The following is a 26,040-nucleotide window of genomic DNA, read 5'->3' on the forward strand; positions in this document are numbered from 1 at the left end:
TCTGCAAGAATATCTGTGAAATTATCAGATAAAGGAGGAACTGGATCTAATTAGGTGAACTGTTCGATTATTGACATCTCTACCTCCTCATTGTTCCTATAATACTAATAATTCAATTACATCAATATTATCAAACCTCAAAACCTATCATACTTGAAGAGCTATTAGTTACAGTGCAGATAGATCATCTGCAAAAATATCTGATGTGATTTATGAAGGCCTCAGTGATGATGGCTGTTTAATGTATCGCTGTGTGAGATTTTAATTTTTTTTAAACAAATACAAGTCTTACTTTCTTCTTCTTAAGTCAAACAACATATTTATTACGCACCCACTTATGTCAGACATAAATGGGTTCCACAATAGAGTCAGAAGGTAGCTTGTCAAGATGGTAAGTGATGAGTATGATTTTAAGCCTTTCATTATTTGAATGTGCTCTTCTAACTCATGATGTGCCATAATCAAATGATTGGAACAGTTCTTTTGGAAGCTGAAGCTTAAGAACTCTATTGAAAAATAAAACCAATGATTCCCATTCCTGAAGCTAGTTAGCAGAAGGGAAAGTAGTACCAAACAACAACAAAACAACATCTGCTTCCCCAAAGGGAAAATTCTGTACTCCTATTTGCACAGTCAAACTGCTTCAGTTTAAACATTATCTTTCTTGCTTACCAGCTTTCTGACTTAAGGTTTCATAATAGTTTACACCTCATAAAGTCTTTCTAGAACATTAAATGAGGGGAAACAGTATCTGAAACTTAGTAACTGTTCTACAAATGTTGGTGCCTGCTTGTTTTCATCTGCAGTCTTCTCAGTCTTTGTCGCTAGCCAATGTGGATTTAAACAAAAGCGGTGTTTCTAAAGAATGGATGGGAGCATCTGTTTCATATTTGGTTTTCTTTTCCCTATAGATATTGACGAGTGTGAGCAATTTGGTACTTGTCCCCAGCACTGCCAAAATTCCAAAGGAAGTTATGAGTGTTATTGTGCCGAAGGTTTCAGGTCCTTGAGTAGCACCTATGGAAAACGGTGTGAAGCTGATGGTACGTATGAGGGGTTCATGTTGGAATTAATTGACTCTCAGATAAATGCTTGTGAGCATGAAATACCAGAAAATAAACTACTCTCAGAGTCTTATTTTTAATTCCTCAGTTACTTCTCTTCTAAAACCGTTTCAGTCTCTTTTCCATTCTCCTCCCTTGCCAGATTAAAACAACTACAGTCTCCCAACAAATACATAGTTATTCAAACAGGAGTCAGGTGTTACTTATTATTCTGAACAGCTTCTCATCCACTTTGATAAAAACTTCAGAAGGTAGACAAGATGTCACCCTCCAGAAGATTTAAACAACAAAAGCTTGTTTATAGGATGGTCATCAACAGAAGGAAATTTATGAAGCTCTATAGCTCCCACTCCAGACATCAAGATTTGAGCCCTATAATCCAAGATGGACCACAATAAATAGTCACATTCAATCAGGGCACAGACAGAGGAATGTTCCAGGAAGCCTAGCACATTTATAATTTCAATCATTAGTTCTACATTTTAGGTTAATGCCAGTATCTGAGAATCAGGCCTGATAGAAATAGTAACAAGTACTAGATAGGGATGAAAAAAAAGAGAGAAAGACTTCAATTTAGAAGTATTTTATAGTCCAAATTTCCAGAGGTCTGATTTGAATCAGCATATCCCAGTTATGGAGTATAGATCTTTATGATCTTAAAGATTTAAATTTGAAGTTTGTAGTAGAGTTTTTGGAACTTGATAAGAAAATAGCATTTAATTTTGCATATTAAGGGTAAAATGGCTGTTTAATTTCTTCATACAAATTGGGATTTTAATACATTCATTTGACTCACATACTTAAATATTTTACTCTCCAAACATTTTTGACACTGAATGAAAGTATGATAAAGGCATTTGAACAGTTGGTCGGGTAATTAAGCAGTGAATTAAAAAGAATTTACATATTTTAACTAAGTAGATGACTGAAATAAATTAGAATATTCATGGAAAACATAATGTCAAAATAGGAAATTTATAAAATGGACTTTCAAAAATTAAGTTAGATTCAATTAACATTAGGTAAGTAAATTAAAAAAAAAAATTAGACAGTGCATCTCAGGATGAGTCACCATTAAAATAGCTGCTTTAGGTAAAAAAAAAAAAAATTTTTTTAGTCAAGAACAAGCTTTTATCATTAGCCAGAAGCTAAATAGGATCACGGGCAGATTACCCGTTAAAAGAATTACAAAATTTGTCCGTAAAAAGTGAAGAATGAGGACTTCCTGGTAAACTTTCAATAAAGCTATAATTATTTCTTCTGTGAGACTGTCTACAATCATGTCTATTTTATTGTTAGTGAATTAAAAAAAAATTAATGGAAAATAGGATGCTTTCTAAGATTCTCAATCTTACCTTGCTGTAAACTGTTGCCTACTAAGGATAAAGAATAAAAAACTAATAATGTCCCTAACAGAAATTTTAGCTTTCCAGATGAAATGGAGATAAGAATGTCTATAGTCCTGGGTTTTGCAACTCAGCTGGATAGTCAGCTCTATCGATCTGCAGAGATAGATTCCTATAAAAACTCATTGTTTTTTATAGGGGGAAGATACTTGCTACTTTATGTAAAATAGAAAATATTTTTTACATACTTTATATTAAAAAAGTTGAGTTAGAATTCAAACAGAAAAGCAGCCCTTCTTATTTACAGGTAACTCTCCTTTACTGCTACTTCCTGAAAATGTGCGAATTCGAAAATATAATCTCTCATCTGAGAAGTATGCAGATTATCTTGAAGAACAGGAACATATTCAGGCTGTTGATTATGATTGGGATCCTGAGGACATATCTCTCAGTGAGTACGAAATTTGGCGTCTTTCATCAATATTAATTGAATTAGTTAATTAATTAAATGAATTAAGTGTTGAGCTTTGGAAAATTAATTTTTTGAGTGAATTTTGTTGCGTGAGTGGACGAGGAAGCTCCTCCTATCCAGCGTGCTCCAGATACCATAGCATGGCCGTGGGTCCCAGCCAACTTTTCCCCACTTCTCACCAAATCTTCTCATCTCTGGGGATTACCCTTTCAAGACCACTTCATGTCCCTTTGTTTAATATCTCCTTGTCTTTGCTCATGCTGATCTTGTCCTTCCCCGTCGTTGTACACTTGGAAAATGTCTACTTAAATTTCGAAGTCCCAGTGCAGATGTCACCTTCCCTGTAATGTCTTCTATAATTCATCCTGGCACAGTTCCATGATTGCTCTCCCATGAACCTATAGTGTTTTATACACGCTTTTACTAAAATATGTGCTACTCTGAGTTGTAGGTACTTGTCCACATATTTTTCTTCCTATCACTTCATCTTGTGTTCTTCGGAACCAGAGATTGAATTTCATTCATGTCTACCTGCCTAGCACCTGACCTGACATTTAGTACAGTGTATCTGATAAATGAAAAAATGAATAATGCTTGTTGTTGCATCTCTTATGGCTCCGTATGATGTGTGGGAGATGGTAATGGGGCAGGAGTCCAAAAACTAGTCTTCTATACCTGTCTCCCTTATCTAATACCTTTATGACCTTAAATAATTGTAACAATTGTCTAAATCTCCATTTCTTATCTGTTAAATAAGAGCAGTAATCTTGTTCTGCCTGCCTACCTCTGAGAGTTGTTTTGAAGATCAAATGAGATCACAAAAGCGAAAACGCTTTGCAAACTATTAATAACTATGCATTGTAAAATTTGTTATTGTTGTGTTTTCACACTTAGTTATGCAGTAAGCTTTTTAAGAACAGTATATACCTAGGAAAGTCACAGTGTTCCTATGCATTTAAAAATGTCTGCTGTCCACTATCCTTTAGTCTTTACATAAAATAAGACTTACCTGCATGACTCCTTTATTTTCACCGTTATTGAGTATGAGGTCAAACTCTCAACAGCCTGCCCCTGGTTTAATCTGTACATTCTATTTTGGAAGCTAGAACTTGATCCTATTGAGAGTAAACAGGCTCTTGACTAAAGTATATTTTAATGAATTACCTTCAAATAGAGACGAGTAAGTATGTATCAATGTTATCAATTAAAGCATTTGTAGCTAATAGCTCTTCACAAATGATAAGTTTTGAGGTTTGATCAGATTGATATAATTTAATTATTATTTATGAGAACAATAAGGTGGTAGAGATGTAAATAATTGATCAGTTCACATACTTAGACCCAGTTCCTCCTTTACCTGATATTCTTAATGTACAACTGACATTTGTGCCTTGCCTCTGCAGGTGTCCTGTATTACACTGTGCTAGGGCATGGTTCTAATTTTGGTGCTATCAAACGTGCCTACATCCCCAACTTCGAATCTGGCAGCAATAATCACGTGCAGGTAATGAACCTGGGCCTGAAATACATAATGCAGCCAGATGGATTAGCAGTGGACTGGGTTGGAAGGTAAGTTTAACATACATTCCCTTTTTGCCTATTCTGTTTTCTTGGCCAGGGTTCATTCCTGCTGGCCTTGGCACATGAGTTAAACTGGACCCAGATATGAGTACACTCAGTTGCTGGTATTGCTGGGTGACACCTGGGCTTCCTCTGACCCCAGCAACCACCTCTGCTTACTTACCCCAGTATGTCCTATAAACATGATCATTTCCTATATTCTGTCTGTGTCATAAAAAAGTTTGAGAAAGTACAAAGATTAGGAGTCTATGTTTAAATTTAAGAGAGTGTTCTTGCCAATAGAGTTCTGGGTTCCAAAATTAACCTTTCAGCACTGTTCATTATATGAAGAACTGAGACAGCCTCACGATTCTCTCAGCAAAGCAATTGAGATGAGACCTTTGTCTCTGTGGTAATTATTTCAGAAGGAACAATCTACACCTTGTGTTTTTAGCAGGCTATGTGATCGAACAGACTGGAAATTCAACTCTCTTGTAATCTTTGGGTTTTTTATTAATAGAGGTGTCAGCTTTGTTCTGCTCTTTTAGATTTTCTAGAACACACGCGCTTTGGATGATCCCTAAGTAAAAATCTTAAGTAGGTTTATCATCAGGTAGATAGATGCATGTGACACAAACTGATGTGGAGAAGTCAGTAAGCTCCTTCTTCATTGAAGAGTCTTGTCCTGGAGTGACATCTGTGGAGAAGTGATAACATTAGAATCAGAGCGTGAGCATGCATAGACTCCCCTATGTCCTTGAAAATGAACTGATAATAGAAAAATGTGTTAGAGGGAAGGCTTAGGGGCTTGCTAACCTCTGGGCAAATGGAGAGTTATTTACAATATTTATTAATTTTCACCTTTAAACAAACTTGTCTGGTGTTCCTAGAACACCTAAACATCTCCAAAGAAGTTAATTAGGTCCCCACGGTGCCTGCAGGCTAACAGGAAAGACTCATCAGTATTTTCTGTCAGGAAACAAGGCCTCAGAGTCAGGAACTTGAAACTCTAGACTTTTAACACTTCCTTCTGAAAACCAAGCAGGCAACTGGCAGACCTTGTTTGAAGTTTTACCTCTTTCTCAGCCTGAATGAATGAATGAATGAATGAAGAAACAGATGGAACTCTTTCTGTGTGTGAGAGACTGAGACCTTCGGTCTTAGGGATGGGAGAAGGACAGGATGGCCTGGCTGAATTTGTTATATAGAAAGGCTATTTCTACTCATCCTTGGGACTGTTACCACATTCTTATTGATTCCAGTGGGGCTCTTGGCTGAGGAGGAAGCCCACTCAAAACCAGTCATAAATAAAGGGCCAACCTGACAGTACTTAAGGCTTCTACCTGGAAGTTTCTGTCTCATCGTAATATGGATGTGAGGTTCACTGCCATCACTGACCCTGACTGATTCATCCGCTTTGGCTGATCAGGCAGGAGTCCCTTCCTGACCTCCCTGTTCTACTTGTAACCTTCCAAAGATGTCCCGTTGGCTGAAGAGAGTGGAGCATTCCTGAGAGAAGGAGGCTGTGCTTGCATCACTAGTATCTGAATAGCTGTCTCGCTAGCCACAGCATCCAGACTAAATGCTCTCACCTTCAAACCTTCTCCCCAGAAGCGACCAGTCAGTACTTTTCAGTTGTTAAACTTTGTCCCTCTAAATTCAGGCATATATACTGGTCAGATGCCAGGAGTCAACGGATTGAGGTGGCTGAGCTTGACGGAAGGTATAGAAAGTGGCTGATTTCTACCCAACTGGATCAACCAGCTGCAGTGGTTGTAAATCCCAAACTAGGGTAAGTATTTAAAGGAGTTTAACATTCTAGGTATTTTTTTGCTGGAGTCTCAAAAATGTACATGTCTTTAATTATTTTTTCCTAATTGTACTGATATTGTTCTTAGACTTTTTTGGAATGGCGCCTGTGACTATTTTCAGGAATTATGATATGCCCTAGAGATCATTTAGTACCAACCAGCTTTCAGACTGAGGCTGTGTGAGGGGAGGGCCCCTCACCACATTTTTTCCCAGAGCCTGTTTTATCTCATTCCTCAGGAGAATTTAAGGCTTGGTCTATACCTGATGATTGGTTTAGACTAGAGAATGCAAAGTGGTGGCTGGTGAGCTAAATATGGCCCATAGGTATATTTGATTTAAACTAACAGAGCTTCAAGGTTTTTTGTTTTTTGTGTTTTAAATCTGTGTTTTGGGGCTTGAAAAAATCAGAACTGATAACGCTAGGTAGGTATGTTTTCCTTGGTTCCTGGAACTTTTAGACAGGACCTCATTCTCCTCTTCATGCAATGTATAAAACTATCTGCTCCACTTGTTTATCTTACCCACCTGGTCCTTTCCAGGTATTCGAAGTGGCGCAATCCCTGGTCTACGCAATTCTTCTAAAATCGAGTCTTAATTGGATGCAAAATAATACACTTTAAAAGTTAGAATATAAGCTCCATGAGGGCAGGAATCTTTATTTTGTTCTCTGATACACCCCAAACACAGAACAGTGCCTCTCACACAGTGAGCATTCAGTAAATATTTTTTTGAAGAAGGAATAGCTTTTGTAATTACATATTGTATGTATTCGAAAGGGTCTGAATGTGTATCCTGGGGCCAGGTTGGACAGTTTCTATTAAGGAAGCCCAGTTTCAGGAAGTAGAGACCATGGATGTATGAGCTCCCCCTTTTCTCTCCCGTCTTTAAAGTAAAGTGTAAAAATAGTGTCCCTTAGCACCCAGGCCTCTGTGAAAAACTGTTGATTTCCCTGTTGAGAGTCTACACTCTGCTTCAGGGGAGAAGCCTCATTAGATGAAATGCTACAATGAGGAAATCTTCTGTTACAGGCTTATGTACTGGACTGACTGGGGCAAAGAACCGAAAATCGAGGCTGCCTGGATGGATGGGCAGCAGCGGAACGTCCTGGTTCATGAGGACCTTGGTTGGCCTACCGGCCTTTCTATCGATTATTTGAACAATGACCGGATCTACTGGAGCGACTTCAAGGAGAAAACTATTGAAACCATGAAATATGATGGGACTGATAGGAGAATTGTTGCCAGTGCAGGTTAGAAATGATTTAGAATTCAATATAGTCAAAAAACAGTCAATCTATTTCCAGTCTCATTGCCCATTTTTTCAAAAAGGAACCTTCATTTTAGGAAATGGTTTATATAGTTTCTTAGATACCACGCCCCCTCCCCCCACCAGTTCCCAGCTGTTCATTTAAATGCAAATGAATCATTAGCGATGATTAAGTCTCTGTTGTTCTTTTTACATAATTTTTAAAAAATGCGCTCAGCAGCAGATATTGAAACAAGAGTTTCCTTTAGGTTGCTCTGATAGACGTGGCATTCATGTGTACCAATGGTAATCCATGTGTAACCACTTCTAGAGGCATTCATTTTTTGATGTGCTAGATTGTTTATTATGCATAACTGGAAACATCTAGAGAGAAACATTTTGTTTTCTTATTCAGACTGCAGCACATATCAGGTTTTCTTAACACAATGTCTTATGTTCAAAGAAAAAAAAATCTCTGCCATACAAATTATTTTCCAAATATAAAAGCAGCAATTTGAAAGTGAGCAAGTGCCCTATAATTTGTGTTAGCCTGTAGGCATTAATCTAGTTTAATTTCAGTTATCAGGATCTCCCAGCGTGGCATGCTTTTGTGGTCCCATGTATAGGAGGTTGCCTGAATTTTCCTGGAATTTCAAGGCACTGTATTAGGGATGAATTCAAGCAAAATGACATCTGACATAGAAGTGGGGTTAGGGTATTTTCTTTTCAGTAACCTTGTTTTGTTTTGTTTTGCCCCTGTGGGTAAGCAGCAATGAACCCTTATAGTTTGGACATCTTTGAAGGCCAGTTATACTGGGTATCTAAGGATAAAGGAGAAGTATGGACACAAGACAAATTTGGGCAAGACAAGAAAGAGAAAATGCTGACAGTGAGTCCTTGGCTCACTCAAGTTCGAGTCTTTCATCAACATAGATATAATCAGTCAGGTAATTACCAACCTCGGAATACTAAGCATGTTCCTTAGTATTTCAAATTAATGGCTATATTGTTGGAAAATGGTAGTGGATTATAATAGGCTGACCTCTTGGTGCGTGAAAGGAATGTGTGTGTGTGTGTGTGTGTGTGTGTGTGTGCGTGTGTGTGTGCGTGTGTGTGTGTGTGTATTATTTTGACCAAAGAAAGAGAAAATTGGAGGTCAAATGAAATTATGTACATCACCAGTAGATATAAAGTATACATATTTCAGACCTTGTTGTTTGGAGTTATGGTTATGTACTTCCAGGCCACAGAATCCAGCAGGCATCAGGCCCCTGCTAAATATGAATTTGATTAACAAGGCACAAAATGGGCTTCCTGGATATCATTGATCTTACCTACTCTTACAACTGTTAAGTCCAGGGCAGACAAGTTATCCTGAGCGGTATGAGCCTTACTCTAAAATTGTTAGTCCTTGTCCTACAAATTAGGAAACTGAAGCCCAAAAGAAAGTTCTCCTTGGAGGATGAGGGTGGAAATCACATCCAATATATAATTTGGATGGGCCGCACATTAGGACCTGTCCAAATTTGGGTGATGACAAATCTTGATATAATAATGGGATCTCACTGGTCTTTTGAACCATCTCAAATTGCTTAGCACTGATTAGTTTTTGAGGCTGTGCAGTGACCAGACACCTACTTTCCAAACCTGCCAGGGTGTTAGAAGAATAAGTGATGTTAGTAGGCAATGTGAATGGTGCAGAAGTGGAATGGAGGGCACAGGGAGGGGCTGTGCCACTTTGGTGAGATGACAGGTAGCAGGTGGCCTAGAGGTGTTGGGATGCTGCCTGGGCTTTACTGTCACCTGGCAGGGCCACAACTCAGTCGACAGGCATGTCCTTGGTTGGGGTATTCATTTCCTCCACAGAACCTAACCGCTGTTCTCTTCTGCTTTTTAGTGCCCAACCGCTGCAAAAAGGTCTGCAGCCATCTCTGCCTCTTGAGACCTGGAGGTTACAGCTGTGCCTGTCCCCAAGGCTCCTCCTTTGTAGAGGGGAGCATCACCGAGTGTAATGCAGGTAGGGACACTGCCCGGCCAGCCACAGGGTCCTGGGAAAGCTGCTCTGCCTTCTTCAGTAGGTGCCCTACCCATGCTTCATCTTCTTCAGGAGCCTAAAGAATGCTGTGTACTGGCTCCTTTGCAGAATAGAGTGGGGATGGCTAGAAGGAGGGATGAGAGATGGAGGAAATATGCACAGAGCTGAGTGGGACTTAAAGGGACTTGTGTTCCAATGATTTCTGAGAATTATTTGCTAAGATCTGCAGAGATGTAAATCCAGTGACCCTAAATCTACTGTTGTGTTGTTTTGGAAAGACGTTTTGAAAAGTGAATTTTCTTTAAGGCCTCTTCCTCCTTTGTCCTCCCTGTACCGAATGACTATCACCTATGCAGCATTAACTGGATTCCTCAAGGTTCCTGAGGTGGGGGCCTTATACAGTACGGAGGGGAGGGCTAGAGGAGGTTCAAGTTGTCCTCACATGCTCATTTCCAAGTTTTGACAAGTGCAAAAGGGCCTCATTTTAAAATGTACATTATGTTGTTGGAAGGTGGAGGCTAGAATGAGGAAACAGCAGTTTAATTCTCATCCCACATGCTATGGATGATCTGTGCTTGGCAAGACCTTTCTTCAGAGACTCTTAAATCAAGGAGCTAATACACCGTGGGGAATAATTAGTGTCCCTAAATAGTATTCAGTGTTTGTTAAGCACTTAAAAAAAAAAAATCATCCTGCAGTTCACAAGCAGCCCATTTTGTGGCTCACGTTCCCCAGTTTTAGCCAATTGGGAAATGAAGAGGTATAACCACCTTCAACCACCAGGGGGAGCAAGTGGATAAACAAGGCACCACCTTTTGACTTCCCAGTCAGGCTGAAAAGTTGGCAGGTGTAGAGAATGAACTAGAATAAAAACTACTTCCCTCTGCTTGCCTTCCGCTATCCCCACTTTCATCTCAGGCTACTGGGAAAATATTGGCAAGATTACATTCTTTGGCAATATTTTGAACAAAATGACAATTTAAATTTCTTTTGAGATTTGTTCTATGCTGTAGATAGATTGTTCTGACATTTATTGCAGTTTCACATGGAAGGAGATGTGTCGTCCAGGTTCTCATCGACTACTTTCCTCATTTACATTTTTTTGCCAAGCAGATGATATTAAGATTCTTGTTTAAAAGAACTTTAACTAAAATAAGCATGTTAGTGATGATTGTCATTCCATACGGGGTATTGATTTGGTATATTAATTAATCAATTAATTTGCTAAGTATCTATTAAGTGCCCACCATGTACGGACACTGTTCCAAGTACCAGAGATAACAGAAGTAAACAAAACAGAAATTCCCTGCTCTCGTTGAGCTTGTAGTCTGATAAATAGAGAACCCAATGAATATAGAATGTCAGATGGTAAAAGTAAAAGAGAGAAAACTTGAGCAGAGTAAAAGGGATGAGGGTGAGTAGGAGTGTGGTTGTCTTTTTAGACAGAGAGCTCCAGGAAGGCTTCAAATTGAGGGGCTGCTCCAGAAGGGTGTCCGAATCTTTTCAATAAACACCCAGGTGATAAATACTTATTGAGCATCTTCTAGGTATAAGACATGGAAACCCTAAGTATGTGGGGGCCAAGCTGGAACAGGGACTCAGAGCAAGGGTGGTTTTGGAGGACTTAAAAAAACGAGGCGATCCCTCACAAGCTGTCTGTCAAGCATCTACATATCTGTATCTATGTGTCTGTCTATTGATCAATGGCTCTCTGATGGAGCCTTTAGTTGAAGTTTGGAGGTATGCTTAAATTGAACTTGATTTTAACTGGGGTCACAGAGGAGAATTCTGAATATGCCAAAGAAGAAAGTGAATGTCCTAAGAGGTTCCTGTACCACAAGTTTCTTTTAACGATTAATGTATGTTCTGGAGCCTAGCATCTCTCCACTGTTTCGGGGTGGGGAGAAATGCTAGAAACTGCCCCTTTCTTTCCACCAAATATATATTACTCTCTAAGGCTTTATTATTGATAAGGAAATTCATCTGACTTAAAGGAAGGGTAATGTTTTGATAGGGAGACTAATTAACTGCCCTCCGCGGTGCCCCCATCCTCCCACCCTGGGCCGGGGGCGGGTTTGCATAATATTGGTGCTCAGCCAGTATGGCTGACTAACACATGCATGGCTTTCCCTTTCTGCAGCCATTGAAAATCCTATCATCATGCCTCCCCCATGCAGATGTTTGCACGGAGGAAATTGCTATTTTGATGAGAATGACCACCCCAAATGCAAGTAAGTCTGAATGTTGAGGTCCGAGCTGTATGACGGGAATTGCTTCTTCTGGGGGAATTTGAGACCTTAATGCAGCCAGAATAATCAGTACAGAAACCTTGCTATTTCACTATTGTCACATCTTAACCAGCTTGCCCTTTCTTGGGAGAGCCCACAGAGAACCAAAGCAGTACTTCTCAAACTGTAATGTGCATAAGAACCACCTGGGGTCTGCCTCAAATGCCCATCTCATTCACAAGGGTTCTGCTTTTCTAACAAGCTCCTCTGAGAGGCCACAGAATTGTGGGCCACACTTTGAGGAGCAAGGAATTAGAGAAATGACAGCGACTGTATTTTCCTACTCCCCCGGTATTGTCAATTACAATTGGATTGTGGGAGAGCTGCTTCAGGACGAGGCACACATGAGGAGCAGAGAGCTGAGCTAAAGACTTGGAAAGGAGAGAATTGTCGAGAAAGCACTAACACAGAACAAGATAAATGGAGGTCTTTAAAAAGTATTTAATGAAAGCACACCGAAGGAAAGAACACAATCATGGTTTTCATGTTTGCTCTCTAGGAAAGAATTCCATAGATTAGAGAAGATAGTGATAGGTTTAATTGATTAGGCTGAACTTGTAGATGCCGTAACTATTCCAATGAAAGTGGATTTCCAAAGTCAGATGACTATTCTTTCTGCTTCTCATCTCTTGGCAGAATAAACAAAAGTCATTCAGGATACATTGTTGGTTCAACATATCATTTATTAGTCAGACCTCTCTCTTTGTCAAGATGTGCTTATAAAATCTCAGTAGACATCTAAGATGGCAACAGCTTGTAACCAATTGTTTTACTTTCAGGTGTCCTAGTGGCTACATGGGAAATTACTGTGAAATAGGGCTTTCGAAAGGCATTTCTCCAGGAACAAGTAAGTTTTTAGAATATGAGCAACTTGGAAATACCTTACCATGCCTAAATCGAATGACATTTATATCCCGTTTAACCCAGTCTTTGAAGAATGAATGGTTCAAGTCCCCAGCTTCTACCTCTAAATCTGGCTCTTCTCCTTCACATGTTAATATGTTCGCTTCTTCTTTCCTCAATGGCAGCGATGGCTGTGCTGTTGACAATCATCCTAATCATCATAATTGGAGCTCTGGGAACATTAGGATTTTTCCACTATAGGAAAACTGGCTCCCTTTTGCCTTCTCTGCCCAAGCTGCCAAGGTCAGTTTCATCATGTGGAACATTTGATTTTAGAAGCCTATGTGATATGACCATGTGAATAACTTAGTCTTTTTTTTTTTTTAATTTAAGCACAATACACAGTGTACCTTTTCTGCAGAAACTAAAAGTAATGAACTTATAGCAGTCACTTCAAATCATAAATTCTTAATCAAGTGCTTCTTTGAAACTTGAGTGTCCAAATGGACATTCAGGTTAGACAGGAGAACATAATTAGCTGTGCGATGGGCCAGGCTTTATTCCTGCGAGTGCCAAACTGGCTCTCTCTTAGATCTCAAGCTTTAACACCTCCAGGTAGCGAAAGGCCTTTACTATCATATTTGATGTATAAATACAGAGGGGAGGTTGAGCATTTCATTTAAGATTTAGCTATATGGAGGAAAATGTGTTAATGCAAAAGGTTGTTACAAAAAGTAGTAAGAACACTGTTTCGATTACTCATTTTCAGCTTAAGCAGTCTTGTCAAATCCTCAGAAAGTGGAAATGGGGTGACCTTCAGGTCAGGAATGGATGTTAACATGGATATTGGAGTATCTGGTTTTGGGCCTGAGTCTGCTATTGACACAGCAATGGTGATGGTGAGTGTGGCTTCAAAATGACTGTTCGAGGACTGTCATTTTTACTGTTTTATAAAAGAAACACTTTTTTTTATAAAGAATAAAATTAATCTAGGGGGAAAAAAGGATGATATGCCTCTTAGAATAAAGTCTTCACTGTACAGACAAAGTTAGGAAACATTAGGTTTGTTGCAGATTTTTTTTCTAACAATAGTAATAAAGTTGAAATTTACCCCTCTTCTAAGTCGGACTGTTGAATTGGAATCATAAACGGTGGTAAGTTTAATTGGAATCTTAAGCAGTCTTATGATTTTGGGGAGAGGGAAGAGAGAGAGCATGATATTCTCTTTTTGTTTAATGACTTTTTTGTATGTTTAAAGGAAAGAGTAGGGAAATATATTTTTCTTAGCCTTTGAGATTTTCCCGCCAATGTATAGTAATGAAATAAACAGTGATTTTTAGAGTGAGTGGTTCGTTCAAATCACAGCTCTTCTGCCTTCTAAGTATGTAATAATAGGCATGGAGCTTCATCTTCGCGACCCTCTCTGTCCCCATCTGTAAAATTGATACAATAATATCTCCTGTGAGGACCAAATGAATATTTCATGTGTGGACTAGTACAGTATAATCAGCATAATTGTAATCAGTATTGGGAAATTGTTTTCAGTATTCTGCCTTTCCACCAAAGCTTTCGTTTTTGCCCCCGCCTAAAGCACAACATTATCCATTCTTTCTTCTTTCCACTCCCTCTCTTCTCTTTGCTCTTCTTCCACCACCTACCCCTTTCTTTGTTGTCCAAACCCAGTCCTTAAGTGAGTATTTGTACTAAGGAGCCATAGGTATAGGAGGAATGTTTTCATTTCCTAGAGCTGATGGATTAGTGCATTTATGTCACTTTACATAATGGTTTGCTCTGTCTCTGCTGCTGCTGCTGCTTCTCCTTCTCCTCCTCCTCCTCCCCCTCCTCCTCCCCTCTTCCTCCCTCTTCCCCCCTCTTCCTTTTTCTTTTGCAGTTTCTTTTTGGGTAAATTTGGTATAGTACCTATCATGCTGCCAGGTATGAGGACATCTTCTGTATGTGAACTAAATCAGTATGGTATGATCTTTTATTTTTTCTTTATCAGAGTGATCACTTTGCCATGGAGATGGGAAAGCAGCCCATAGTATTTGAAAACCCAATGTATGCAACCAGGGACAGTGCTGTCAAAGTGGCTCAGCCAACCCAGGTAAGAATTTGCAGTCCTTTCTTTCAGGTGCCACGGCTGCTGGATCTTGTTCTGTTAAACAATGGATGCCTTCTCAGGGCCCGCCTTACCTTCCCTCAAACGGAAGGCAGAACAGTGGTCTAGTCCTCGCCTTCATTATCTGCAGTGACAAGGATGACCAAGGACACAAGACCTGACAACAATCAGAATACTATTTTCTTGTGCAGTTGTTGAGTGTTGGCAACCTTTCTGGGGGTGCTGACCAAGAGCCTTTTCATTCTAAGTGGTCAGAGCAAGAGGTGTGAGTCTGTTCAGAGGCTTGGCAAACAGCGCCTGACACATACAGACTCTCATTAAATATCTGTAAAACGAATGAGCGAATGATAGTCAGGTATCAGAAGGGTGTGATTTGAGGTGACCTACCTGTGCTTAACTTTTCCATACTTTTCTGAAAACTACAAAGTATATACAGAGTTCTCCAAAGTTAATAGGAAGATACCTAAGTTTCCTTTGGTACAGCCTGACTACTCACTCATCTTTAAGAGGATCAGAAAGATGAGATAGGATTATGGATGAAAGGAGAAGACTTCATCAGGTTGGGATCGACAGCCCCAGGGTCACTTCCAGTGCCTGCCAGCTGTTAGCTATACTTCCTTTGTCAAGACAACTATAGCCTCAGTGAAATACAGTTTTACTATTGACACCTAAACTTCTTTTGAACTCACATGATATGGTACATTTTAATATAAGATAGAAATGTTTATTCTATGAATAGCTTTCTTAAGATTAGAAATATTTGAATCTTGAAAGCATTTTGCCTAATCCTGTGATATCCGGAGAGCAAAATTTGAATCACGTGATAAAATAGATATAACATTTTTATTTGTTATTTTCACTTGAAATAAAATGAGGCCATGTTTACAAATGTATATTCATGTTCAAGAAGAAATAAAGCGAATGTGAAAATATAGGAAAAGAGGAGATTTCTACTGGTAATTTATTAATTATATATCCACAGTAATTTGGACTCAAGAAGGAATGTCTGGAAGAGTATTAATTCCATTATGCTTCTTGTTTCAAAAATGCGATCGCTTCCAAGCAGTGCTCTGAAATTATTAATCTTTTTCTAAACATCCAGAGATAAGGTTCTCAGTTTACCAATGAGATTAGGAACACTTTATGCTATTCTAGGATTTTGGCTGCCAATATACAAGCAAAGTATCTTTTATTCAAAAATATGGTCAATAGTGGGAGTAAAGGGTCATAGAGAACACAATAGAAATTGCTATTACTAAGTGAGATAGTGACCAGCGATGAGTGTATTTGCCTCCCGGGATTAAGACATAAGATAGATGACTTAGTGGTGGGTACTCCTGATTTGGGGAGTTGGGAGTGGTATTTTATTTCTGGGTTCCAGGGTTGGTCTCATATAATAAAAATGGTGCCTGACCATGTCTATGGGAGAGCAAATAGAACCAAAGACTTGAAACTTTACAGCGAAAATTCTTTCCAACTGGATAATGGCATCAAATATTTGCACAGGTGACTGCATCTGAAAATGTGGATAATAAGAACTATGAAAGTTCCATAAGCCCTTCAGAGGTAGCTCCAGATACCAAGCCAACTTCCTCAAGTACTGATGGGACTACTCAGGTAACAGGGGCTAATAGCTGAAATAATATGGAGTTTGTAAAGGACTTTGGAATTGCTGGTGTTGTTAACCTTTGGCAAACTAGGAAGACCCTGATAGGCAAAGCTCACATAAAGATAATTTTGAAAAAATCATAAATTGAAAAACTTTCTATCAAGTAAATCTATGTTCTCATATTGAGATGAGAATGATGTTTCTTGGAGGATGTGGGAAACCACGTGGAAAAGAAGGGCACAGACTTCTGGATCCAGCCTCTTCAGGCCAGAGGCTTTTGAGAGAAAGGCTTAGTAAAAATAACGAGCTCCCTGTGTCAAGGATACATAGAGAAGACCCTTCCCTTTACTGGGTAATGCAGTTTTTTACAGCATACAGCCTTGTTCCCTTCACAAGTATGTCGTTCATTGCTCTACTGCTGTTACCTATGTTCACCACTAGATGGCATTAATTTATACCCTCATCATCCATCTATGTTCATCCGTCTAATTGTCCAATTAACATTATTGCCTTCGATGTGCCAGGCACAGTGTTTAATACTGGAGACTAAAAGAAAAAAAATGAGACCACTAGACAGGCTTCTTGTGTGTGTTCTTCCTGAGATGAACACTAAAAGATTCTTTCAAATAAGAGTGGTCTTTTGCCGATTATAGGCCTTTTCCTTTTCGTCTCCATCTTTGCAGTACGTAAGTTCTTTCTTTTTTAAAATTAGTTGAGGCTGAGACCTTCTAAGGTCTGTCCTCCCTGGTTTGTCCAGGGAGCTTCCTGTATCTGTACCCCCTGGGCACTGAGGTAACAGCCAGTGTGGCTTAAAGCAGTAGAGTCACTTGGTTAGGGTCACCCTAGGTTGACATGAATGTGACAAAGAGGCTCATGAATTTATCTTTCATTAGTAAATCTGCTCAAAGGACTTAAAGTTGAGAACGTGAACTCCTATGACTGAGTCCCACGATTTTCCACAACCCGTGTTGACATGTATGGGATTTCCCAAGGGGATAAACATGAAAACCACCAACATTTCTCTTGTTAGCCATTCCCTACTGAAGCAATGCCTTTTAATTAAGAGTTTTCGCCTTCCCCATTTAAGTGTAAGCTTCCAGAGGCTGGGCTCTGACCCGAATGTCTTCATCTTCCCCTTGGTGATGATGATGTACAGAGTACGTGCTCACTTAAGCGTTGATTAAAGGGAAGAGCCTCTTTTACTTCTCTGTAGCCATGTGCTCTCCACTCCTTCACATGTCAGTCCCCTGTTTTCACAGAGCAGGTGATGTTCCGTAAGCCTTACGGGCTACCTTAGCTGCCCGCTGGAGTAGCTGTCTGTTCCCTGCCTCTGGTCCCTGGTCTCCTTTCATCTGGCAGCCAGAGCTGTGCCAGCATTGCCATCACCGGCAACTTTTCAGCAAGACAGGGGCCACTCACCATAGTGTAGGATGAGTTCTCTTTGAGTTCTTCAGTTTATGGGTCTCTGAGTCCTACAGTCATTGCCTACTCTTATACCTACGATTTAGTTAGATGATCTTGCAGTGACTCTGTTTCCTCGTTTGTAAAATAGAGATATTTAGAGCACTTTGCTCATGGGGTTGTTGGGAAGATTAAATCAGAAACTTGTAAAACTTATATATAGTGAGCTCTCAGTAAATGATAGTTGTATTTGTTATCACTCTTATTTCTATGATTACAGGAGGAAATGATGAAGGGAGAAGGGATATGCTTGAGTTGACCAAGGATCGAGATATCATTTTAGGAAATGAGAGCTGCAGTCTGGCTTTTTCCTTAAAATTTCAGGTGGCCCCAGAGAAATCTCTTTCCAGTTTCTGTTCAAGATTCTAGATATTATGGATACAGCTTCTGTAAACAATAAATTTCAAACCAAGGAAGTGTTTCAAAATTATTAAATAAAAAGAGCCCAGACAGTTTCAGTTACTGTGTAGGAATCAGTGGAAAGGGAATTGAACAGTTTACAACATGGGCCAGGTCACATGGTTCCAGGTCTCAAATTGCTTTTTCCCTTCAGTGAGAAGAAATTTTCCAACATGGGAGAAGAAACCCACAAAATGTTCATTACAGAAAGTTTTCTGTTTCTCTTTTTTCATTTAGGCAACAAAATGGAATATCTTCAGGCGAAAACTGAAAGACGCTACCAACTTTGAAAACCCAGTCTATGCAGAGGTAATTTTTAACAGTTTTTCTTAGCACAAGAGTTCTTTTTTAGCAATAACTTACTTAGCTACATTGGACGTACACTCAGAACATGTCCATACACTGAAGAGTATGTCCTGGCAAAGATTTGTCTTCTTTACACAAAACTGTTTCCAGTCTTATTGGTTGAATAAATGGTCAATTCATGTTTCTTTGTGGTCTTAGATGGAGAATGAGCCAAAAGAAAGTGCTGCTGTGACCTCACCTCCATCACCTTCTCTCTCTGCTAAAATTCGTCCAAAAAGAAACCCAACTCCAGCCTATACTGCAACAGAAGACACTTTTAAAGACACAGCAAACCTTGTTAAAGAAGACCCTGAGATGTAGCTATGCTACAGTTATTTAGGGAATAATTAGAAACACACTTTTGCACATGTATTTTTTACAAACAGATGAAGAAAAGGTAACATTCAGTACTTTATCGAAAAAAATATATATACTTTTTTCCCTGTTCGCCTATAGTTGGAATTGTCTGTGGAAACTATGCCTGTGTGTCTTTTTTTTTTTTTTTTTTTTTTTTACTTAATGCCATCTCATATTTTTACAAATAATTATCACAATGTTCTATATGTATATCTTTGCACTGAAGCTATCTAAAGGTAATGCTATAAATATATTGTACATTTGTAAATTTTGGAAAGATTACCACATCACTAAATTTGCTAATAAAACTACCTGCTGAATTGGTTAGTGGTCATTATGGTAAATGATCCCATGAGAAAAGGAATTGACTTGGGGCCTTTGGCCCTGTCGAAAGGAGAGTTGTCACTCATTTTCCCTATAGAATTATCCAGGAAGGGAATCCAGGCCCCATTCTTGGGTCCATTTTTACATATCAGCACTTAATTAATGTTCAATGTTACAGGTAACCTGATTAATAGATACATTAATAGAGGGCACTGTGTGTTACATAGATATCTAGATTTGACTGTAGACACCTCAGATAATGCAGAAGGTAGGAAAAGCAATTCAGTTTCACCCTTCTGCATATTTGTATTATCTAATCAGAACACTGTTTCATATGTTATCTCACTAGTTGCCAAGGCAACATTTTTATTTGTAATGTCTGTGAAAAAAATCCCATGCCATTAAGCACAAGTTAGTTTGCAAAGAGCGATTTACACCCTTGCCTGGGATCTCAGGTGGTCACCTTCCCTAGGAACTGGAGCTCAGTAGCTGAATTACTAAAACCATATCTGTGTCTTCAAAAAGTAAGGTGCGAAACAAATACTGCTTAAGCAAAGCCTCAACTGGGTTTTTGTTTCTGTGTGTGAAAATATCATTATAACGACTATTTATTTCCTAAGTTGAACATGAATAGAAAGGGAAACCATTTCTTATTGAGCCTTTTTTAGGTCCTTTGGCTAAATCATACATTTATATCAGAACGTACTGTAGAATATAGCTCTTCTCTTGAATAGCGGGTATACTCTTCACAACCAGAAAACTATGGCAGGAATATTCAGTTTTCATACTAAGTAGAGTTCCTGGCTCTCTGTGCTAGTATTGCACATTTTTAAAACAATGAATGAATGGAAGGATGTATGGATGGATGGATGGACGGATGGATGGATAAAACATGTACTACTGATTATTTTGTTCATGAGTTCTCAAAATATGTGTTGCTTATATCTTGAGTGCTCATTGTAATTCCTTTGAAATGTATTTTGATTAGAAAATCAAATGGAAATGATGCTGCTGAAAATTTTCTAATAAATGTGTATTTTATCAGACTTCTTTTGTGTGCTTCTTAAGCTTGGGTCATGGATCTTGTATTTTGCTGTGCAGAGAGCTTGGGGCTCTGAGTGCTAGGGAACCTGGAAAACTGGGGTGCCCAGGGTTCAGGCAGGGGAGAGGAATTTCCAAAGTGCTGAGCCTCGGCAGGCCTGGCAGGGTGATGTCAGAAGAGTAAGCCTCCTTTAAGTTCTTACCTGAACTCTGGGTAGGCAGCCCCCTTTTTGTTGCCTTTCAGAGTCGATTTTCACCTCCACTTTTACTTCCTTATCCCCTTGGCCCTGAGCCAGTTTCCCCATTTTATATCTAATGTGTTCCAGGGCACAGCGGGAAGTGTACCCTCTGCTGAGGGATCCTGGAGCTGCTCGTGCTGAGACAGAAGAGCAGAAAGGATGATCACAGCTGGAGGGGGTTTTGTTCAGATTGAGATTCAGGCTTCACTGGGTGTATTTTGATGTCTGAACTCTGGGGTGTGAGGCCTGTATCAGAAACTGAATACCAAGAGTAAAAAGGGGCCAGGAGAACCTGTGCTTGAAAATGGTTGTAATTTCCAGCTTTGATATTTGTCTTGGGCTTTCAGCTCAGTATGAAATTATTCTGGGGAATTTCTTTTGTGAGTTTCCTGCTTAGCTTCATTTTTGGGTCTATCTACCCTGGAAAGGAACCAGAAAGCCTGCCGCTGCGGTCCTGTCCTCTGGCACTTGGGAATTGGAACGTGAGGGTCACATGCTGCCTTCCATGTAGGCTCTCCTAGCTAGGGTTGTGCACCTGTCTCCCTCCCTCCAGCCCCAGAGCAGCTGTTCAGAAGTTCTGCCAGGTGGAGGACAGGGTGCTGTTTAGGGGACTAAAAGCTGATGTTTATCATTTCATCATGTGAAGCAGGAACGATTTTACTAGCGGACATGTAATATAAAATTACAGCCACAGTAGATGTGTCCACAAAAAGCTGTCATATGACACTGGTCACCTGTTTCTAGGGTTTCCTATTGATGTATTATTATTATTACTATTATTATTATTATTATTATTATTATTTACTATTCACTCATTCATTCACTCATTCACACGCACACTCACTCAGTGTTCTACCAGTGCTCAGTTGCAGACTAATGGAGGCAAAGAAAAGAGGTTTAAGGAAATTTGTGAGAGGAGAACTTTTAATTGTGAATTCCATTCATTAACTTTTTTTTTTTTTTTTTCTGAATTGGGTAAAGACCATTATTATTTGATTTTTGTGGTGGACGACCTCAGGCCGGCTCAAAGATAATTAAGAACCAGTTAGGCCTGGGGCGAGGGAGTGTTCCCAGGAAGCTGGTAGGAGGTGCATGGCTTTCCCCAGTGTTCTGGAAAGTCCCCTGGACTTGTGGCCTAAAGCCCTTAGCTGCTCTTGACCTCTCAGCATCTCTTCAGCCTTCTCTTCTGTGTTCATCTAGGTCACAGGACACAAGTCATAATGGGGATAATGTTTCCCTTTTGAAAGCTCTTTTAAGAGCATAAAACATAAGATTGCTTTTTTCACATCTGTCATTTACTTTGAAATAATCCTGGATGTGCTTTAGGTACAGGGCAAGGAGCTGAGTGTAGATAAAAAAAGATTGGCCAGGAGTCAGTAATTGTTGAGGCTGGTCATGAAGTACACGGCGTTCATCATAATAGTCTCTCTGTTCTTATGTATGTTTGACATTTTTCTGAGTAAGTTAGATACACTCTTTAATAGAATTTGTTCAATCATCACACACGAATCTCTTCCCCAGGATCCAAATCACATACATTCACTAATTGCCTCCGTAGCGCACAGTTCAATATTCATAGTCTCCTGTTCCAGGTACCAGAGTTAGAAATAATAATAGCTAGTTGCATGTTTACCATGTGCCAAGTTCAGTTCTGAGTACTTTATGTGTTTTATCTCATTTCATTTTCATAACAATCCTGTAAGAGAGATTCTGTTACCCCCATTTTACAGATGAGGCACAGAGTGATTAAACATCTTTCCCAAAGTCACACAGCTCGCAAGTGGTAGGGCTAGAGTTTAAACCCAGCTCTGTTTCGAGAGCTTGTGCTCTTCAACCTAACGCTGTGGCCATTTCTGTCAGGGAGCTCATGTCCAGTGGATGAAACGAATCCCAATTCTGTGCTATGTGGAAGCACAGAGGAGCAAGCAGGCAGTGTGCGTCACAGATCTTCAAGTTTGACCTTGAGAGATGAATTTCGCCTGCAAAGGAGTTCAAGGATGAGGGGAGGCAGCAAATACAACACGAGCAAAACAAGGATGTGGGAAGATACCCAAGGTGTTTGAGATACACGAGATGTTTGAGGACAGAAAACTGTTTAGCTGAAGAGTATGGAGGAGAAGAGTGGTGGCTGCAAATGTAGCTTAAAAAAAGATTGGGTGGGCCCATGTCGTGAAGGGTTTCTAATGCCTTGGAAAGGAAGGCCCGCTCGGGAGAGCGAACACTGTCCTACACCACCAGCGGTCCCAATCACAGCCACCGTAGAAAGTGGGTCAAATGAAAAATCACCTGGGCGTGTCAGCTCTGGGAAGTTACCAGCCTCGCTGGCCCCTTGCCGCTGTGAATGTTTTCAGTCACACCGATTCTGTGCCACTCCTTCCCGGACGTGAATCCAGAGCATTTTGTTGGAAAATCAACAAGCGTCTACCTTCTCTTTGTGTCCACGATATTCTGGAATAAGTGATGGGAAACAAAACATACAGGTTTCTAGAAACTATTAGATGTCACTGAGTCTCACTTGGCTACAATATCGCTAGTCATTGAGCGCTGTCCCCAGCTTATGGGAACTAGAGAGGAAGGGCACGTATTCCTGTTACTCTGATACCTAGTGTCCTCCAATGATAGTCATTTGCCAAAACAACTTCCCAACCAATAATTTTCATCATAGGGGCTAGGCGATCCTCCGGCTGTTATATCTCTCTGAACCCCAGCTGCTCGTTCTATAAAATAGAGAGGATGGCTGTGAGAATCCAGTGTGAAAATGCAGTGAAGAGTGTACTCAGCCCCATGCCTGGCACAAAGGAAGCTCTTAATCCTTGGTAGCTGTGATTATTATCATCATTTATTAAGCAGAGGTGAAGGGAAGAGGCTTTTTTTTTTTTAAATGTATTTATAAAAGCTCCCTTGGTGCTTGTAATGTGAAGCTAGGGTTAGAACTACTAATCTAAATAGAATTGGCTGATATTTAATTTTTTTTTAAATAAAAGATGTTATGGAGTGGTCAAGATTTTATCTAGGCCTTTGAAAGGATGCATGTATCATCCCTGTAATGAGGCTAGAGCAGAGATGATAAAATGTTAGGTCTTATTTTATTGTGATTGAAGGGTGACAGGAAAGGTAATATTACCCCGGGGCATGAAAGTTGGAAAATCAAGGCTGAGAAGGGTAAGGTGCATATTCGGGCCGTGGCCTGGGGGACACAGCCAAATTTCTTGTTCCAGTGAGCCAGTGGCAGGTCCCTCCCCGCATTCCCAGTGTCGATCACCCAGACCTTCACTGACTTAAAGAACAGCTGGACGTAGGAATTTATTCCACCCCTTCCAGAGTTTCCAGAGTTTCCAGACTCAACGCCAAGGGACTTCAGTTACGTTCTGTTCTGTTCGTTAGTTTCCCTTCGCTCCCTGGTGGCTGTAGTCTCCGAGGCGGCCTTTCGGGGCCAGGAAGCTAAGAGGCTTTGGAAAGTCCTGAGCTTTCCTGGCACTACAGAGACTTTTACTCTAAGAGAGGTGGGATGCGGTCCATTCCCACGAGTGGAACTGTGTATTTATTGCGTCTAGGTTTTCGTTTGTTGAGTTTTTACATTTTTATTTTTTGGCAAATTCTAACAATAAAGGATTTTAGAGCAATGCTTCAGTTTTAGAGGACAAGCAACCTTGAGCTGTTCTTCACACAGTGCTTTGCTGCCATTTTCCAAATCTTAAAGGGACTGGATGCATTTGGTGGAGGGTTATAAAGACCATTTGCAGTGCGAAAAACAGTTAACGTATATTATGGTGGTTATATCTAGGTTTTGGCGGGGCAGTCTATCTATCTGTCATTGGGCCTTGCCAATGGCCTCGTGTAAGTGGCTGACACAGACTCTAGTCACACTGGTAGTAGTTCTGGAGAGAGCGAAGCTCTGACTAACCTGCCATGGGTAAGTCATTTCATCTCCCTGCAGATTAATAGCTTTATCTGTAAAATGAAGGGGTTGGATATGGTTAACACTAAGATCTCAAGCTTTCAAGTGCTACAGTTAAATGATTTATTTCTACTTCACTCTTCATTTCAAACTCATTGCTGCTGTTTCAGTAAGTTCTAAGCTTGTTACAGCCACTTCAAAGAAGACAGATTAAATGATAGCATCTTAATTTTTATCCTCAATTACTGTCTCTTTCTGGCTGAGCTATCAGACATGCATTTTAGAAAATTCTTTTTTGATCTATCTGAGAGCCTGCCTGTCAATGTCAGGGCTGAAAGTTACCATGCGAGATTCCTCTTTGTAGGAAACTCCTGCAAACATCATTTATAGATCCAAGGCAGCAGGGGCCTTTCGTGGGACTCTGGGGCCCGCATCAAATTCCCCAAGGCACACGAAGGGACTTTAGATAGAGTTAAGATTGTCTGAGGAGGAGGCAGCCACCTGTGATGAGCCAAGGGCATCCTGCTGACTTCAGATGAGATGTGAGGTCCATGACTGTCTCTAGGCAAAGGAACAAATGAATCCAGAAGTAAAATAAATTAATCATGATTTTCCATTCTTTGAAAGTTAAACTGGAATCTGTTTTTTAGTTGTGGTAAAATACATATTGCATAACATCTAAAAATTTTAATTATCAGTTTGGCATCAGGGGCCTTTTGTTTTTGTTTTTGTTTTTCAAGATGCCCTTAAAAGGCTGTTTATAATGAAGTGGTTTTTTGTTTGTTCATTTGTTTGTTTGTTTGCATTTATTTGATGCTGAATTTACTCCCAGGCCATAAGTTTTTGTTTCTTCAGTTTCTTCTGGGATACCTTTTCCTTCTGTGCAACCTCCTCTTCTGGTTTAGGAACCATCTGCTCTTTTTCAGTAAGAATCATCTCAGTATGGCAGGGGAGCTCAATATAGAGTTAATCCGCCCACGAGCTCTGTGAGTTCTGTGCCATGTCTTGGGAGCTTGCTTCACCTGGATGTACTTAGTGACCAGAGTATCTGCATCTAAACCTTAAGTTCAGCATCACTTTCTGTATTTTTAAGCATGTGCAGCAAAAATTCAGCCGTCTTTTTGGGCCACCGACCCTGCATCCAGTCCCACTGTTTGGCCTGGGCACACCTACCAACTCCATCATTGTAATGACAGAATGGCATACATTGCTTCTGTAAAGTGACATCCTTCAGATACTTGGTGGCTTTTCAGATGTGTATACCCTTGATGGCCTGGGCAGTTTCGTAGGTGTTCTTAAAGTGAACATGAAGATTTGAACCTCTCTACTTGCATGATTTTGTCGGCTTTTCTGGGTCAAGTGAATAACGAACCATTTTCAGAGGTTACCTTAGGCCACTTATGGAAGAGCGGCTGCTTGTGATGGCTTTGACACTCACTGTGGCATGGTGTTGCCTTCTAATATTCTGGTGTGTCAGAGCCCATGAAAAGATGGCAGGAAACGCAGCTCAGCCCAGCTCAGTAGAAAATGCCCTGATGTTTAGAGTGTAAAGCCACCAGTGTTAATGCCTTAAGCAAATAGCC

At 40.0% G+C, this 26,040-nt stretch overlaps 1 protein-coding gene and 1 pseudogene across 2 annotated transcripts in view; one reads left to right on the plus strand and one right to left on the minus strand.

Moving 5' to 3' along the window:
• Positions 1-19,103, plus strand: part of LRP2 (LDL receptor related protein 2) — a 182,468-nt gene extending 163,365 nt beyond the window's left edge. The window contains exons 66-80 of one of the 2 annotated variants that reach the window (XM_036236602.1): positions 912-1,043; positions 2,718-2,861; positions 4,286-4,451; positions 6,106-6,234; positions 7,283-7,503; positions 8,270-8,446; positions 9,397-9,516; positions 11,675-11,765; positions 12,602-12,669; positions 12,851-12,968; positions 13,435-13,564; positions 14,668-14,769; positions 16,291-16,401; positions 18,491-18,562; positions 18,758-18,919. In XM_036236602.1, coding sequence (XP_036092495.1) covers positions 912-1,043; positions 2,718-2,861; positions 4,286-4,451; positions 6,106-6,234; positions 7,283-7,503; positions 8,270-8,446; positions 9,397-9,516; positions 11,675-11,765; positions 12,602-12,669; positions 12,851-12,968; positions 13,435-13,564; positions 14,668-14,769; positions 16,291-16,401; positions 18,491-18,562; positions 18,758-18,919 — 1,943 coding nt within the window. Of the gene's footprint in view, positions 1-911; positions 1,044-2,717; positions 2,862-4,285; positions 4,452-6,105; positions 6,235-7,282; positions 7,504-8,269; positions 8,447-9,396; positions 9,517-11,674; positions 11,766-12,601; positions 12,670-12,850; positions 12,969-13,434; positions 13,565-14,667; positions 14,770-16,290; positions 16,402-18,490; positions 18,563-18,757 lie in introns of both variants that reach the window. The other variant, XM_036236603.1, reaches the window with a different exon arrangement.
• A 6,156-nt stretch (positions 19,104-25,259) lies between these two features.
• Positions 25,260-25,832, minus strand: LOC107521026 (annotated as a pseudogene).
• Positions 25,833-26,040: the final 208 nt, after the last annotated feature.

The sequence above is a fragment of the Rousettus aegyptiacus genome, unplaced genomic scaffold (assembly GCF_014176215.1).
Source record: "Rousettus aegyptiacus isolate mRouAeg1 unplaced genomic scaffold, mRouAeg1.p scaffold_m13_p_2, whole genome shotgun sequence".
Classification (NCBI taxonomy): domain Eukaryota; kingdom Metazoa; phylum Chordata; class Mammalia; order Chiroptera; family Pteropodidae; genus Rousettus; species Rousettus aegyptiacus.